This window comes from Pocillopora damicornis, chromosome 14 (genome assembly GCF_964200805.1).
Source record: "Pocillopora damicornis chromosome 14, jaPocDami1.2, whole genome shotgun sequence".
Lineage (NCBI taxonomy): Eukaryota > Metazoa > Cnidaria > Anthozoa > Scleractinia > Pocilloporidae > Pocillopora > Pocillopora damicornis.
Genome location: NC_142683.1, coordinates 12,342,564 through 12,360,572, shown reverse-complemented (window position 1 = coordinate 12,360,572; position 18,009 = coordinate 12,342,564). Strand labels below are relative to the sequence as shown.

At 37.8% G+C, this 18,009-nt stretch overlaps 1 protein-coding gene and 1 non-coding gene across 4 annotated transcripts; one reads left to right on the top strand and one right to left on the bottom strand.

The window, feature by feature from the left end:
- Positions 1–1,367: 1,367 nt before the first annotated feature.
- On the bottom strand, positions 1,368–18,005 carry LOC149034486 (uncharacterized). Of its 3 annotated transcripts, XM_089194612.1 has the most exons (7): positions 17,677–18,005; positions 17,129–17,269; positions 16,505–16,663; positions 3,878–3,942; positions 3,667–3,711; positions 3,208–3,335; positions 1,368–2,684 (listed from the first exon to the last, which is right to left on the bottom strand). In XM_089194612.1, the coding sequence occupies exons 5-7, from the start codon at positions 3,692–3,694 to the stop codon at positions 2,655–2,657; spliced, it is 186 nt and encodes a 61-aa protein (XP_089050738.1). In that variant the 5' UTR covers positions 3,695–3,711; positions 3,878–3,942; positions 16,505–16,663; positions 17,129–17,269; positions 17,677–18,005; the 3' UTR covers positions 1,368–2,654. The 3 variants fall into 3 exon arrangements, with proteins under 3 accessions (XP_089050738.1, XP_089050736.1, XP_089050737.1); XM_089194611.1 differs by lacking the exons at positions 3,878–3,942; positions 16,505–16,663; positions 17,129–17,269; positions 17,677–18,005 and having other exon boundaries at positions 2,396–2,514; positions 2,619–2,684; positions 3,667–3,870; XM_089194610.1 differs by lacking the exons at positions 3,878–3,942; positions 16,505–16,663; positions 17,129–17,269; positions 17,677–18,005 and having other exon boundaries at positions 3,667–3,870.
- On the top strand, positions 6,948–15,399 carry LOC113680456 (uncharacterized). Its single transcript, XR_016183154.1, has 5 exons — positions 6,948–7,128; positions 7,467–8,685; positions 9,265–9,372; positions 11,286–11,387; positions 11,864–15,399. It is a non-coding gene; the product is annotated as an uncharacterized LOC113680456 (transcript).
- Positions 18,006–18,009: the final 4 nt, after the last annotated feature.

The window sequence follows — 18,009 nt, the reverse complement described above, 5'->3', positions numbered from 1 at the left end:
CTCTAAACGTAGGCGAACAGACGGTTGGCGAAACGACCAGTGGGCGAAACGACCGGTTACCTGGTAAACATGTCCATGGTTCAACAACAACGATATAGCCTGTGACAGGAACGGTTTCCCTCCAGACTTTGGAACTACTCGTATGTGAAGCTCATTATTCTTAATGTTACTTAAAACAGAAGTATTGTTTTGTTTTTAAATTTTCAATTTTGTCAATGCTGGGATCTAGGACAATGCGATTGCCCGACTTCAGAGAATCGTGTACTCGTGTTAGAAAATCGCGCCTCTCTCCATTTTGTTTAATACCTCTACACTTTAACCATCGCTGTAGCTGCTCTACAGTATAATTCTCCGGGTCGCTCTTCAACTTTGATCCAGGTACACCGTCGTTTTCAGTTAGAACAGCTATATTTTAAAGGCTAGACGTCGAAGAAACTGAAGAAATATTCAAGTTCACCGCCATTCCACAACTCAACATGTTGTTTGTTTGTCTGAGTCTCGCGGGGGATCTAATTTTCTGACCAATGATGAAACGTTCTAAGCTGTAGTTAATTTCTGCAAACAAACCCGTCTTTTATGGACTCAGTACTCTCTAGGATGTTACGTACCTCGATATTGCTTGAGGAACTCGCCATCGAAATGGGTTAGTACAAGCTTCTCACGAAAACAAAACCTGTGTAGGAGGTAATTTGCACAATCATTCATCTGAGGTGACGAATCTTGGTCGAATACTTCGAGGATTGCCATTTCGTTTGTCGTGGCTTACTTGATCGATTTTTCTAAAGTCGAAGGTAAGATCGCACTGCGCACTTATTAAGCTGAAATGAACGCTTTAGCAAGCTCAAATCTTCATATTTCCTTCCTTATATACCTTCTACGGTTTCTAACAACGCTTTGATCGATGCCTGTTTTGGGATCGCGCGCACAGCTTGGGTGGTTGTTCTGTGAGATTTTATACACTTAATTACTGTGTCAAGATAGATCTCGTCTCGAATACATGTGACTCGCCAATCTAGAAGAGCGATCTTTCTATGAACAGTGTGTGTCCATCTCCTCAGATCTCCTTCCAATGAAGAGAATCTAAAATTGCTAGGAACGAATCGACCAGATACCGCTCAAGATGTAAAACGTGTAAGAGAATTAAAGTTACCCATGTGCTTCCGATCCAGAATAATTTCGGCTATTAGATTGATTTACGCCATTTTCGCCCCGTGTAACTTCGATCCGTGTCAACTTCAAGTTCGACTCGCTTTATCATATATGTGTTTTTATGTCTAACTTACCTTTTATGTGCTTTAACATTTATATTTATGCAACAGATTTATATTTAAAGGTTTTTACGGAAAGATACGGAGACAAGAATTGTGTAAATTTCGTGCAAATTTATCGAACATATCTTTATGTTCATGTACATGTGTCAAGTATGTGCACAGTGTTCTTTTGTGTTTTGCTTATACATAATGCTTTGATAATGCTTTTATTTGTGAACAAAATTATTATTTGGGATTGAAGGCGAGTTTCTAAAACAGTTGTGTTGTAGAACGAACATGTTGTGAAATATTTTATCCAAATTTGAATCAAGTAAGTTTGAATTCATCCGGCCGTGACCCGCTCACAGAGTACTTCTGACTGAAATCTGTTCCCATTCTATTCATTGATTGGTTTCAATTAATTAGCTCTTGGTCCATTCATATACAAACACGACCTGAGAAGTTGTGAGGCACTCAGCTGGGATTCATCCCAGTCCACAAACAAATGCCCAAATATCTCTGTACTTCTTTCTCTGGACTCTTTTCAGTCTTCTGTCTGACACCAGGTGGATATCAACTGCTGTGAGGAGAGCTTCTCTGTAAAGAAGCCCTACCAACACATAGAAAGGTTGCTTCCACCTACCACTAGCTTGGTTATGAGGGCTGTGATGCCACTCTTTGATATCATTGTTGGTTTAAACAGCCATGTTATAGACGAACCGGGAGGTTGAAGGCCACATATAGCTTATGACAACAGTATATAGCACATGACAACAGTATATAGTGCATGACAACAGTATATAGTGCATGACAACAGTATATAGTGCATGACAACAGTATATAGTGCATGACAACAGTATATAGCAACAGTATATAGTGCATGACAACAGTACATAGCATATGACAACAGTATATAGCAACATTATATAGCACATGACAACAGAATATAGCAACATAATATAGCACATAACAACAGAATATAGCAACAGTATATAGCACATGACAACAGTATGTAGCAACAGTATATAGCACATGACAACAGTTATATAGCAACAGTATATAGCACATGACAACAGTATGTAGCAACAGTATATAGCACATAACAACAGTATGTAGCAACAGTACATAGCACATGACAACAGTATGTAGCAACAGTTTATAGCACATGACAACAGTTATATAGCAACAGTAGATAGCATAAAGTAAAACAGACCATCTTCCTCACATTCTTCCTCGCACAGCAACTGTTCAATATGCAGCTGATCTGGAGTTCCATCCATAAGAATAGAGCACAATAAGCAATTCACTTTCTCGGCATACACACACACATACATATGTCATGTATATCAAAATTTCTATGACACTTACCATAAGAGCTACCATCAATAGATTTAACTGAGTTATCTAGTGACATTTCATCTGATGGTTGTAAATCTGCAATAAAATAAAGAAGGAAAATTTTAAAACAAAAGAAACTAATTTGTAAATTTTTGGCAAGAAGGCTCCCACAGAGGTAAAATCATAGAATTTACATGTTTTTTTTTTATTTTTATTAGAGCATTTCTTACATTTACATACAAAATTGAAATTAAGAAAGAAAAAAAAGAAAAAAAGACACACACACACACACTTATATAGCACAAATAGAAGAATACTAAGCTAAAAACACACACAAAGCTATTACAGCAATACAGTTACCTAGTATGTAGATTATAATGACATCACTTTAAAACTAATGATGGAAATTAATCATGACATCACTTATTTGTGAAATGATGGTTTAATTTGTCTGTTTTCTCAGCAATATGGAGTTCACTGTTGTAAATATGCCTTGTCCTGGCTATAAAACCTTGAAGAGAAGGTATACCATTCTGGTATTTCCTAGAGTAAATATAAAACTTACCCAGAAGCATAATATGGTTAAAAAGGAGAAAATCTTCTGCAATATCAAACTTACCAAAAATGACATCTTCCTCTTTAAGGTTATCAACAGAGATGTTATAATCGCGCAACAAGGATAAGACATGTTTCCAAAAACTAGATGATACTCTACAGGAAAGAGTAAATGCTCTACAGATTCGACCTCTGTTTGGTAGAAAGCACAAGACGGCAAATCAGCCATGCCAAAACAAAACAGTTTTTCATTTGTAAAGACAATACGGTTTTAAAATTTTAAACTGAAATTCTCTAAGTTTAGATTCTAATGTTGTGCAGAAAGATAGCGTATAAACACTCTTCCAATTAATATCAATGCTTGAATACTTTGCAGCTAACTTTACTTAAGCAGTAGGCGTTGTTTGTTTTTTCTCTAGGAAAAGCCAGTAGATTTACTTTGAGGAAGCATCAAGAGTTGAAACCAAATTGTTACTTATTAGAATAGCACTTACTTAGTATAGAATTTACATGGTATAAATACCTTCAGCAGTAGAAGAGCCATCATCCATGAACCTGTTATAAACATCTTTTTGTGGGGAATCAGGTACCAGATCAAAAAAGAGATAACATTTTAGTAAGCTACCCATAAGAAGACCTATAATGTAAGCAAGTAAGTCTAGGAGATGCCGTACAGGAAACATGCAGAAGACTAGTAAAGGAAACAATGAAAAGAAATAGCAATGCATCTATACCTTGAAAGCAACTTCCATAGGATTGATGGCATTATGTGATGGTTCAACATTTGTTGCATCAAGCTCTGAAATGAAAAGGAAAACATTTAGCATGGTAAAAGTGACAGGTGAAATACAAAAAGATTTTGTATTGTGAAAATTTCTCACTTCGCTCTCATTGTCTAAAATTTGATTGTTTGGCTTGGTGATGCTACCTCAAGACTGTCCAGAAAACCTTCTTTCAAGCACAATTCTCAATAAACTTGAATTGAAACAGCACTTTTAAGTAAATGATAAGGTTTCTTGCGATATTAAACCTTATGACTGAAAGATTTTGTGTTTTAATGATTTCACTAAGGTCTTCTTAGTCATGGCTCTCATTGTCTAAAATTTGATTGTTTGGCTTGGTGATGCTACCTCAAGCCTCTGTCCAAAAAACCTTCTTTCAAGCACAATTCACAATGAACTTGAATTGAAACAGTACTTTTAAGTAAATGATAAGGTTTCTTAAGACATTAAACCTTATGACTAAAAGATTTTGTGTTTTAATGACTTCATCAAGGTCTTCTTAGACATGGCTGGTGACATGGTGCGTGCATATCATTGCCATTAAAACAAACTTTCTTGTGACACATAATCTACATATTAGCCACCAACTACATGATAAGCTTAAAACTGAACATGTTATTTCATGAAGTTTCTTTCAATAACATAGCACACTTTATTAAAATACTTTGTTTGAAAAGTATTTATGTCTATAACCTTTCGATCTCTGATTCAATTCTGGTCTAGCTGTCTTTTCAATGATTAAATTTCAAAGTTCACTGATTTATTAATTTACAACTTTTGGATTTCATTGATGGTTTGCTTTAAATATATTTCACAGATATATATGTTTGTGAGATGTTTGAATTTATTTATTATGTATCAGTCATGGCAGGTCAAACTTGATTTTGATGCAGGGCAAAGTTACTGGGTTGAAAATGAAAGGGGGTGAAACTGGCAGATACCATTAGATTGTGAAGCAGATTTATCTTGTGCCTGGGATTTACCTAGTACTCTGTTTTTCATTTACCACTTTTGTAATGAAGATCTGAAACCCTTGCTGAAGGTCTTTGTAGCCTCATTGAAACATCATCTTTAAAATAATTTACAAGTAAATTAAATTAATTGGTGGCCATTTGGGTTAATGACCCAATAATTCACAATTCATGCCATGATTAATTAAAGAAAACTGCTTAATATGCCAACAAAATAATTCTGAATAAGGCTATAGAATACTAAATAAAACTGAAGTAATTTAAACTACTTACCACTTACAAGCAAAAGTGATATTACTGTGAGCTGCAGCCATAGGCTGTGAATCATTTTGATTATTCTCAACAAAGACAACAAAGCTGTCACCTCACAAGTGACTTTTGTATGACTTCATAATGTTGTCACTGATCAGATCAATACCAACTAAGTTATAGATGAAACTTGAGTCTTGCAGACAGTCTATATATCAGTTTCAATACTCAACTTAAAAAATTCAATAGGCTGTGCTTAATAACATAAAGAGCCTTCTCTTGATTCTGATGGCAAGTCGTAAGAGTGCTTCTAACCCAGTGAAAATCAAAAATTGGAGTCATGAGTTTGATGGAATCAGAGTTGGAAGAATCAGAACGCAATGGTTTAACTTTTTTCCAATTCCAATCATGACTCCAGTGCTAACCAGATTGTTAGAGTTGCAAGCTGAAGTAGGCTGGGCCATCTGAAGGCTTACTTAATATTTTTCTTTCAAGATCTGTCAGTTTGATTTTGACTGAATTGTATTACTCTGCGCTTCTGATAATGACTGGACCTCTGTTGTAAATGAAAATCAGCCTTTAGAGATGAATAACACTGTAGTAAGACTCTGCCAGTGTATGGTTAATAAATGCATGTTTTACTGACCAAATGATTCATCTTTAGGGGCCTTTTAAAGCTCAGTTGTGATATCACTTGTCTCTGTGTTCAACATTAGAGTCTCTTTGTGATGTCAAGTTTTGCAGAGGTATGTACTGTTACATTCATACCACCTTTCTTAAACATGCATTAGATTAACTCATATGATAGTAGTTCTTATATATCTTCTCAAATGCAGTAATGCTGTTATATGTTTAAGGCATATGTATCTCTGTATGTGTTTGTACTGATGAATACAGTTAGAAAAAATGGGGTGGAGTATATTCAAATCTATCTCTGGTAACATGCATGATTATATGTAGAACCTTACAGCTTATGACATGACATTACAACTTCAACACGGACAAAGTGTGTAATTCATTAAGAATTCTGGTTCTGGACACATGTGCAATGAGGTGCTAGAATTACCAAGGGACACTGGACACCACTAAGTATCCTAGCGACCGATTGCAGATTCATCAAAACAAGTTGACTGGCTTAATCGATTGCAAACCTGTTTTGATCGCATGAGCTAAATGCACAGTTGAATTAAAATGTGATGGCGCTTCCACAAACTGTGGGCTTCAAAGCTGAAGCTGTCGATGAAGAAAGAGTTTGGTGTTCATGCACTGTTGAAGAAGTAGACGATGATTACATGATCGCTTCCTTTGACGGCTGGAATGCAGAGTAGAATCGCCGCGTCTGTGATCCATGAGAGATCAGGGATCGAACATTGCCTGATCGGAAAAGAAAGCGAAGAAACCTTTCCCTTCAGCGAACAATGTCTTCGCTTTAAGAAGACTGACTTTTACTCTTAAATATAACCCAAACTTAGGTAAACAAAAAATTCAAATTACGGTTTGCTTCAATTTCAGGCGTGAATTTGCATAATCTTTCATGGACGAAATCTTTGACTTTCAAAGATCAAAACTATTTTCTAAACTACATCAGCTTTATCTTTATCTACTTAGCAAACAAAGCTTTCCAAATTACAGTCAAAACACTAGACGTAGTTCACTTTGAATTTCTCAATCTATCCTAGTTCCTCAGACTGCATCCAAACAGGTTTTACTACACAGCTTCCATCTAAGACTCCCAGTGGAACGTGACATGAAATGCGTCACGTGTTACTAGGTAACAGTGCTCATACATATGCACAAACCCCACTCAAGTGGGGTTCGCAGAATTACACACTTTGTCCATGTTGAAGTTGTCATGTATGAAAAATGAGTTACCAAGTTAGGAAATTCAAATGCAAAGTTATTTACCAAAGTTTTCATACTTGCCTTGGTGGCCAAAGCAGTCCTAGATTGGAGTGCTGTTGTACAGTTAGAGTGCGAGAGTAGGTAAAACTTTGAGCCCAGTTGTCAAATCATCCATAATATTTTGTCATCTATCACTTTAAATGAGGTTTAGAAACTCTTAACTCCACTACTGTAATAATAACTTGCCAAAGCTGCAGCTGCAGATTGAAGTTAAGTCTTTAACCTTCATCCTTTAACTTTCAGAAGTGATTACCATGTAACTTCTCCATATAATATCCATACATTATCCAGCAAAAAGGTTACAAGAACACTCAAACCTATGGGATAGAAGTTGTTCCAACACCAAATTTTAGAGGGGAGAATTACATACAACAATCAGATCTTGGGAGTTAAAGGGTTAAATGTTTCGTTCATTCTAGGAGTCATCTTGCTATGAAGCCTCTGCAGTGCAGAGTTACCCACATGACCAAACCAGATCATCCTCCAACCTGTTGAGAGTCACCATACTAAGCGATGAATGGGGTTCATCAAAAGGGGGTCTCTCTACAATCAATAAAGAGCTGGCAATACAATTAGCCAAACATCCCAACTTGGACATCAGTGTGTATCTTCCCCAGTGCAGTGCGAAGGACAAGAGTGATGCAAGTGGTCATAATGTTCACCTGATGGAAGCAGAAGAAATTCCAGGATATGATCCGATTGATTGGCTGTCTGTTATACCAGAAAATCATGCCATTGATATTATCATAGGTCATGGAGTACGTCTTGGTAGACAAATATCTATCATAAAGAAACAGCATGCCTGTCGTTGGATACAAACTGTCCACACAGCCCCAGAAGAGCTTGGCAAGTATAAGACCTATGCCAATGCAATCTCAAAAGGTGGGAAGAAGCATCAAGTGGAGGTAAAACTTTGCGAGAGGGCTGATCAAGTTCTTGCAGTTGGGCCCAAGTTGGCAGAAGCCTACAGGCGTTACTTGCGTTCCAGCCAGAAAGATCAAGCTACTCTGGATCTCACACCTAGTATTTTCTCTCAATTCTCCCATGTCAAACAAGCCAGTAAAGGTGGGAATACATTTGGTGTTCTAGTGTTTGGACGTGGAGACAGTGAAGATTTTCATCTGAAAGGCTATGACATAGCAGTTCAAGCAGTTACAAGGTTGAAGGAATCGTCATACCATCTCATGTTTGTTGGTGCTCCTGCTGGAAAAGAAGATGAAGTTACAAAAGAATTAGAGAAATATAGAATTTCCCGCCAGCAACTAACTGTTCGGTGCTTTGATGAAAGTAGAGAATTCCTTGCCAATTTATTTTGTGAGATGGATTTGGTGCTAATGCCTTCAAGAACCGAGGGATTTGGATTGACAGCCCTAGAAGCCATGTCTGGTGGCTTGCCAATACTTGTAAGTGGTAACTCTGGATTTGGGGAAGCACTCAAGCAAGTGCCATTTGGCAACCAATTTGTCGTGGATTCAGATGATCCTGATAGGTGGGCAGAGGCGATTAAGGCTGTTCGAAAGAAAGATAGGAACTTAAGATTGGAAGAGGCCAAACACCTTCAAAAAATGTATGCCAGCAAATTCACCTGGAAGGAACAGTGTGATTCACTTTATGAAGCAATGTGTACTATCATGTCAAGTAAGATTTATGTTTTTCTCCTTTAACTTTGTTCTTGTCTAGTTGCACATTTCCTAATTTCAGGGTGTGGAAACTTGATTTTGGGGCTCTCATCTTCTGTCAGTAATATCAAGATATTACTGGTCAAAATATATTTCCAACCACCAATTCCCATTTGTAGGGTAGAACGGGTACAGTACAAGTTTGCTTACATCTTCATCATATAATGCATCAATCAATTTGAAGCTTCAACTTCACCTGGGCATTTGAACTTTTGAAGAATGGTCCATTCAAATGCCCCACCCAAATTCCAAATTGGATCTTTCATGCACTCACAGGTGAACATTTTACGTGTACCATTAAATACCTCCTTATCAAAAGATGAAATAATTCTATTAAGTTTGCCAAACTGGTCTGGTGTAAGGAAGAGGGCAAGTGCTAATTTTAAACTCCGGTTTTTAAGTGCATGTACTGTTGGTAAATGTAGGTTTTGTTAATTTAATGTTTAGTGAAATATTTTTCTGTGCCTGTTCTTCATTGATTCCTTTCTAACCTTTTTTGATTGCTCTCTAATATTAATAGTATATATTTTTTTGGCAGGATCCACAGCTGATTTAGATTCTACCACAATCCTAAGAAGTCAGTTAACCTTGGTAAACCCTAATCAGGCTGATCAGGGTGCTAGACATTTGGCACACAATCCTGAAGGTATGCACTTTGTAAAATGTATCAACTGCTATGATTTAGAGAGCGTGAGTGGCCCAGTGGTCAGAGCGCTGGACTCTGGGTCGGACGGCCCAGGTTCGAGTCCTGGATGGGGCACTACGTTGTGGCCTTAAGCAAGTCGCTTCACTCACCTTGCTTCGTCTTCTCGGATAAGACGTTAAGCCGGAGGTCCCGTCTCCTGCAGGGTTTGGGGTAGGAGACGTTAATTTCCCACGCACGAGATTACTGTGTGATGGATGTCCTCCCCTGGGTTGGGTTGGGTGGATAGAAATACACGTACACGTTTAAACGAGTACTTCTGTACTCCTAGGTGTCACGTGTTTAAATAAAAGGATTGATTGATTGATGATGCATAGTTCTTCAACCAGAACTAACTTACAATTTAATTGGCCACTTCCAAGTTCTCACATTTCAGTCATCTGGTACTGAAATTAGGGCATGTGTACAAGGCTAAGGGCAAAGTTGCCTTCATTGGTTTAAAGAATTAAGTGCTGTGGTGGCAAAAACAACCAAAAATTTTTTTGAAAATTAAATGTGAGAGAGTGAAAAATTATTTGAGAGACATAAGTGAAGTGATGGCAGCAAAGGAAAAACAAAATACAGAACTGTTTGATTTATGCAAGAAAGCTGCAGCATTGAAGCAGATCAAAATTGCCTCTTCTGCTATGGACCCCAAAAAAACCATTGGAGGAGAAATTATAAACAAGTGAGAGCAAATTTCCAGTACCAAATATTTTAATGCTTGGACGTACCTCTTTTCTAACATTCCAGAGTTTTCACTCCACGTCCACATGCTGCCTTGACTCACTTGTTTTGCTAATTAAAGTAAGCTTTTGCTTCAAATCAGAAAGAAAAAAAACAATGATTTTAATAATTAAAAAAAACAACAACATAGAAGAAACTGAGGCCGGTCTACATGCAAACACTGAACTCTGTAGAGATGCAGAAGTTGTGTATCCGAGCATCCAAAATTTAAGGCACTAGAAATTTGCCCTAACTTGTTTGTAATTTCTCCTCCAACAGTTTTAGCAGTCTTCAGCAGAGGCATTTAGTTGGATCTACTTCATTGCTGCAGCTTTCTTGCAGTTCTGCATTTTTTCTTTCCTTTGCTGCCATCACTTAGCTGAATGCCTCTCTCCCACAAACAATTTTTCACCCTCCCACACCGAATTTCATGAAATTTTCTCTCATGTTCACCACCACAGCACTTAATTCTTTAAACTAATGAGAATGACTTGGCACTGAGTCTTGCCCTCATGCTGTAATTTCAGTACCAGATCACTGAACCTCAAGAACTTGGAAGTGACCTGTCATAATAATTACTTACTTGTTAACCTACTTGAGGAGGTAATAAAAAGCCATTAGCACCAATGTATTAGATGCTGTCCCATATTTTCCCCATATATCTTCTCAAAAGTAAAAAATATATTTGAACTGATAAAATGTAGAGATTTCATTGAGTAAACTATTGAGTGTGTCCATATTTAGGAAAGTAATTTATCTGTTGGTCAGTAAATCAGATCATGATCAGTCTGGAGAAATAATAACTTCTTGGTCACTGAGACACATAAACCATAGTTGTTCGGTCATAAGGTGCACCATTTTTACAAGAATCTGAGTCTTTTCTCTCATGGAAAAAATAGATGCCAAACTTGGGGTGTGTCTTGTATCTGAGTATTTTGGTGAAACTGGTTTTGAAAAGTTCAGATTTTCCCACTCCTATTTATTGTTAGTAATAACTGGTAGTTTCTGTTCCAAAAGCAGGAAAAGGCATCCCTGTAACTGAAGAATTTGAAACTTTTTGTGACAAGCACACTTGAATGATACATTAGATCTGCCTTTTTCCACTTGTTTCCAACTCTCCAAATGCTTTTACTTATTCAATCTCAAAATAGCAGATCCATCAGTGAAACAGCCTTCTAGGAAGCGTAAACGGTCCATCTCTTCTGGTGTTCAAGATCCTAAGCAATTTAGATTGGTGTTGGATGACAAAGGAGGTAAGATATGAAATAACTGTATATTTTTGTTTTTGATATTGTTTTGAGAATAAAAGCATTTTCCATCCATCTCCTTACGTCACTTTTCATTGTGTATTTACTCTTTTCTTCGAGTGGGCAGGTTGTCCTCAGAAACTTGAATATAGTAATGTTTGTTAAATACAAAAAATTCTAAACTACAGTACCACTCAGATATATGCAAACCAAAAATTGCGCAGGAAATTGTATGTAAGTGCAGATAAATAACAGTAGGTGTGACTCAATTTTGCAAGTGCATGCATAAGCTTGACTCATCTGCCTCAGTATGTCTAAGCTAGGCCTTTTGTTTTCCATTATTGATGGTTCAGTGTTTAGGGTGAGGGTTTATTTAACTGAGAAAACTGTCTCCTAGAATGATGATCTCCAGAATTATGAAAGATCATACTTAGTCTAAAAGTATGTTACATTTAAAACTAATTACATTTTGTTTGACACAGATCACATTACCTTGGTGGTTAAAAGACTCCAAGCTGAATACAAAAGGAGATCTTTGGTGAAGCCATTACCCTGGAACAATACCCTTCAACTGCAACTTGATGACACTTACACCAGATTGAAATTTCTCTCTCGCAGAAAACGTGACTTCATGTTGGAAAATCGTGCCATTGACACAGATGAAATTTTTGAGTTTGACAAAGGGGAGGATAGCATGGTTTTAATTGAGGGAAGTCCAGGAATCGGGAAAACAACATTTTGTCTTTACCTTGCTAATGACTGGGCCAGAAAAAGATTTGCAGAAAACAGTCAATTGAATAGCAAATTTGAGTTAGTTCTTCTTTTGAAGTGCCGGGATTTTGAAGGAGATGTCATGGAAGCCATCTGTAATCAACTTCTTCCTGAGGATTGTGATGAGAAAATTAGGAATAATCTTGTGGATTTCCTGAAAGACTTTCACAACCAAGAAAAAGTGTTGCTAATTTTGGATGGTTTGGATGAATTGCCCACAAGGTCTAAATGCCATGTAGCTAAATTACTTCATAGACAGATTCTCCCATTTTGTTTTGTGTTGGTGACATGCCGACAAGAAAGAGGAATTTCAGCTTGAAAGGAGTTTCAATTTGAAAGTCATTTGCAAATTGAAGGGTTCACAGACAAAGCTGCCTCTGACTTTGTCATAGGGTATTTTGAAAACATTTCCCCTGCAAATGGCCAGAAACTTACAGCAGAAATTAAGGAAAATTCTCTCCTTCAAGCCCTTCTAAACAACCCTTTAAATTTGCTTCTTCTGTGTGTTGTGTTTGAGGACTCTCAAGGAAAACTTCCTTCTTCCCGAACTGAACTTTATCAGATTATCGTCTGTTGTCTCTTGAGGAGATATTGTGCTAAGCATGATTTGATGTCTCATCCTGATGACAGAATACTGCAGAAGCAGTTTGAAGAGAGCACACTTGCTTTGGGAGAGCTAGCATGGAAGTGTCTTCTCCAAGATCGCCACAGTTTCTCTGAAGAAGAGTTAGCAAGCCTTGAAAAGAGAACGGATGGTTTAGTTGCCCGTTACATTGGTCTTGTATTCAAGGAAGCAAGTGTGAAGAAGATTAATCCCAGTGATGAATATTATTTTCTTCATAAAACTTTCCAGGAGTTTTTAGCTGCATCATATCTTGCACATAGTCTGCAGAAAGGTGACATTAACATATTCAAAGACTTTGCGTTGGGGTTCCTTGACATTGTAACAAAATATCGGCAGGTGTTTCTGTTTGCAGTTGGGATACTAGAGCAAAATGATGTTTTGTTCAGACAAGTTGGAGAAGAACTTTTACAAGACTATGATGAGTGGAACTGGCTTCAGTGCTCAGAAGAAGAGGCAACATTCTTTACTGAATGCCTCAAGGAAAGTGGAAACCCAGAGGACATGGCATGTACTCTCTTTTCATTAATTCCACTTCCACAAGATATAGAGATCATTCACAATGTTCATCATTATTCTGAAAACTTTGTGCCTATTTTGAAAGTTTGCCAAGCATTTCCACAACTAAAACAACCAATCAACCTTTTCGTAGCCCATGCCAATTTTCTTGAGGATTGTGAGGTGAAGACTATTACAGATGTCCTGGAATCTTCTTGTCACCTTGAGAATCTTGATTTTTCTGCTGGTGAAATGACAAAGGCACTAGCAGATGCCTTATTTGAAGGAGTGTCCTCCAGCCCATCCTTAACACATCTTTCTCTCAATGTATCACATAGCATGGCTCCCAATCAAGCTTACACTATTGGCAAGGCATTGGCTGCAAGCAAGAATTTGAGAACAGTAGCAATGGCAATTGGCAGTGATTGGGATGAGACTTGGGCAGGTGCTCTAGAACAAGGATTAACAGCAGGAACACATTTAAACGGTGTCATCCTCACCATCCATGGAACAATGAGTCAATCAACTTTACAAGCACTAAAACACTTGTTTTCCAACAAATCTTTGACCTCTCTTTCCATTATCATAGCAGGAGATATGCATGATTCTGTAGCTTCCGCTATTTATGAAGGTCTAAGTAGAGCAAGTTGTTTGGAATCATTTCAGCTTCTTATTCTTGGAAATTTGAGTTACTCTGGTGCAATTTCCCTTGAGAAGGCTTGTTTTCAAAATCAGTCCTTGAAGACATTGGAAGTGATTGTTCGTGGAGAGGTCCCTGAGAACTGGTCCACCATTGTCCACAGATTAATGCCATCTGAGACAACATCAATGTCATGTGATTTTCAACCTAGTATCTGCCACAAAGTAACAGAGACACAGATAAATCATCTTGGTGATCACATTTTTCCAAGTGGTAGATACTTGTCTGGACAGTCCTTAACTTTGACCCTCTGGGGTGGACTTACTTGCAGCGGAGCAAAAGCCCTTGGTAAAGTAATCAGAAGTTCTCTGATATCCAGTTTGACTCTTAATGTCCATGGCAAATTGGACAATGGTGTTTTGCACTGTCTTGCTGAATACCAGAAACATACAAAGACACTATCTTCTCTCAAAGTCAACTTTTGTTGTTATCTCTCTGAAGAGGAAAAGTCTGTTTTTGATGATTTACCAAGCAATGGTCAAGAATTTCCTGTTGTCTTGAATTTCCTCCAAGAGGAATCTACATGTATTTCTGAATCTGCTGACTCCTACCAGGTGAAATCAAGATCTGAAACATGCAAGGTTAATCTAGCATCCAGCAGCGCAAGTGAAGACTCAGCGCTCTTGGAAAGACTGCAGGATGGTTTGCAAACCACTGTGCCATTGGCAACACTGAGCATCAGCATAGATATTGATGCCAGCCATAGTGGAAACTCGGCTACTGGCTTGGCTACTGCCTTGGCTAGTGGCTTGGCTGAGAACACTTCAGTCACAACTTTCAATCTCACTTTAAACAACTATGATGACATGGGGGGTGACTGGGGATGTTGTCTAGGTGAAGCCATAGAAAGAAACACCTCAGTGACCACATTAAAGCTCACATTCAACAACTATGCTGATATGAGTGGTGACTGGGCCCAAGGTCTAGCTGATGGCTTAGCCAAAAACACATCAGTAACTACACACCATCTTGCAATCAATGATTTTGGCAACACAAGTGGAGAATGGGCATACACCCTTGGCGATGCTTATGCTAAAAACACAAACTTCACTTCACTTCATCTGAAGATCAACAACCATAGTTTAGACAGTGACAACTGGCTTAAAGGTTTGTGTAGTGGTTTGTCAAGAAGTAATTCCATATCCAAGCTTCATTTGTACTTGAATGGTCAAGATGTGTTTCTAAAGAATGGAAGCCTGAGAGAAAATCTTGGCAATTGGTTATCAAAAACTTCATCAAAAACATCACTTCAACTGATGATAACCTTGTTTGGAGAATGTTTAGATTTCTAAAAGGAGCAGTTCCCTGAATCAGATGTGCAGCAGCAGACAAAGGAAATCCATTAATCATGGGTTCCCCTCTCAGAACTAAACCTTCCCAGCTGAGAAGACCTTGGTTAACATTTGTTCAGTATACTGATAGAAACTGGTGATAAACATTCATCTTACTATAAATAAGGTAAAACTCTTGGGCAGTTTCAGCTGTAAATAATGATCTGAAATGTGTATCCACAAGTTGAGTTTCACAATCAGAGTTAAAGAATTTGGTTGCCCTTTTTTTTGCCCAATTCTGCCCAACCCTATCTGCAGACAGTGTTGAATGAACAAGTTTGCCACAGAAGTTTAACATCCATCCATCTAATAACATCCATTGACAAAAGGGGGATGCAGGAATTTTTTAGGTCTCATGTTCAAGTTATTTTCTTGAGCAAAATTTAGAAAAATGTGAAGCCAAATTGTTACTTGCTGGCTAGACACAAAAGTTGGCCTTTTTTGGTTTTTGTAGTGTAAAAAAACAAGCAGGGTAAAGGGTAACCTATGGTTATTAGTTTTCCTCTTTTCAGTAAAGGTTAGGATTATATCAAAAGTACATATATGTGACTTCATCCACAGATGCCTCTTAGTCATATCAAATTCCTGCAGTTTCCATAGCTACCTGTTCTTTAAGACAACAAATTATGTGAAGTGCAGTGTTCAATATAACAGCTGGCTGCCAGTAGCAGTAGGAACTTTTAGCACACTAGCCAGCAATTTTTCACTGAAGAACTAGAATTTTATTAAAAAAAACATGGTGCTTATTGATTGTTCAACTGAAGTAAAAGTCACTGTCATGTTATGGTGAACATTTTATATCAGGCAATGAAGCAGCCAAGAAATGTTTAAAAGCTTTTTGGAAATGTAAATGGGTATAAGTATACTATAGGTACCCCATTTCATATAAATTTTTTAAAATTAAAAAAGGTTTCTCAAGGAAAAGAGAAATATATGTGCTGACTGCTCATTTATTATTGACATCTGGGAAAAAATATGAGTCTTGACAAAAGCCTACAAATTCATGCTAAAAGCTCAAAAATTATTTTGAACCCTGAAAGTGTAACATAACCACATGGTGTTATGTCCAAACTCAATAGAAGCTAAGCAACTGAATTTACACAAATTACCATTACAGCTGTAGGTGTACACCTTTTTCTTACTGTAGAAACCCCCCCCCCCCCCCTTAGTCATATTAAATTCTTTCAGTTTCCATAGCTACCTGTCCTTTAAGACAACAAAGGGTGTAAAGTGTGACATAACCACTTGGTGTTGTGTCCAAACTCAACTAGAAGATAGGCAAGCTACTGCTGTGCTTAATATGTAGACTGTATTGGAAACATTTGCACCTGGTCCAAGAAGCAGTCAAACCCCTCTCCCCCTGTTGGAAAAAAAAATCCTGTTAGGTTTACATACACATTTAAGCTGGAAAAATGAGTATCCTCCAACCTCCATCTCTAGATCACAACTTCCCCTGTATAGAATTCTACTCCTAACATTTGAATTGAAACTATGCTCTTGCATGGTGTTTAGAACAAAATGACAGCCTGAATTTCTCAAGCTGGAGTCATGCCTAGAACAATGAGCCACCACCTACTGATATTCTGCTTACCACTACCCCCCTCCCCCATTTGTCTGACAACCGATGTGTGTTTGAGATTAACCCTTTAACTCCCATAAGTGACCAAGACAGAATTTATCTTTACAATATCAATACAAAATCAAGAAGACAAGTGATGAGAACCAAGAAAAGTATCAACTAGGCGATTATAAGTTGATCCAATACCAAATTCTCTCAAGTGACATCAGAAGAATTATACAGCAGACAGTAAGGAGAATTACTTACAAGATCTTGGGAGTTAGAGGGCTATCAAGACATGTTCACCATGTAGTAAAAGAGTTAAATAGTGTGAGGAACATGTGAGTACAGAACTGCCAGGAATTACTGCACGTAACATGCTCGTCCAACCTTTATGATGAATTGGCTCTAAAATAAAAGAAGCAGCAGTGTAATCCCATGTTCTTAACATTTAACTCTTTTTTTTTTTTTTTAAGGCACATTGAATTACTTTCTCAAAAGAGCAAAAAAACATTTTGGAGACATTGAGCAAAGTTTGTTGACAATAATCTTAATAGCTAATTTTTCTTAGACTAGGTTGACATAGCAGCATAGTGTATGTGTGTGCTCTGTGGATTTGGTGCGACCAAGAAGCAATCTGTTTAAGCTTGAATGAATGTTCTCCCCCAGGTGGAGAGGGCGGGGGTGTTAAAATGTTGCTATATATGTAAGGGAAAATCGCTGCTACCCCTTCTCACCCCCCCCCCCCCCCTCAAAGATTAGGCTGATTTGGATAATCTATGTCTTAGAGAAATTCGCATAAAAGCTCACTTTACCTCAGTTGTCCGGATCAAAAAGTGATTGATGCATCTAGTCGCCTGTGCACCTCTGTGCTTGGGGTTTTTGACGTTTTCACATCTGAATAATTGCGATCAGTTTATACAGGAGAGTCATTTTGGTACGAGAGGGACTGTAAAGTACTGCATGAAACGCGTCCCACAACACTCGTAACATCACGATGGCTCTCAAATTGAGGAAGCAGTAGTGTAAAACTATAGTCTGAAAGAGGATGGATTTCAGAATAAGAACGAAATTTGAAGATGTAAACCCATTCCTAAGGCCACGTCCACCATTGAATGCCCTTCCCCCAATCCGCCTCTGCAATGAAA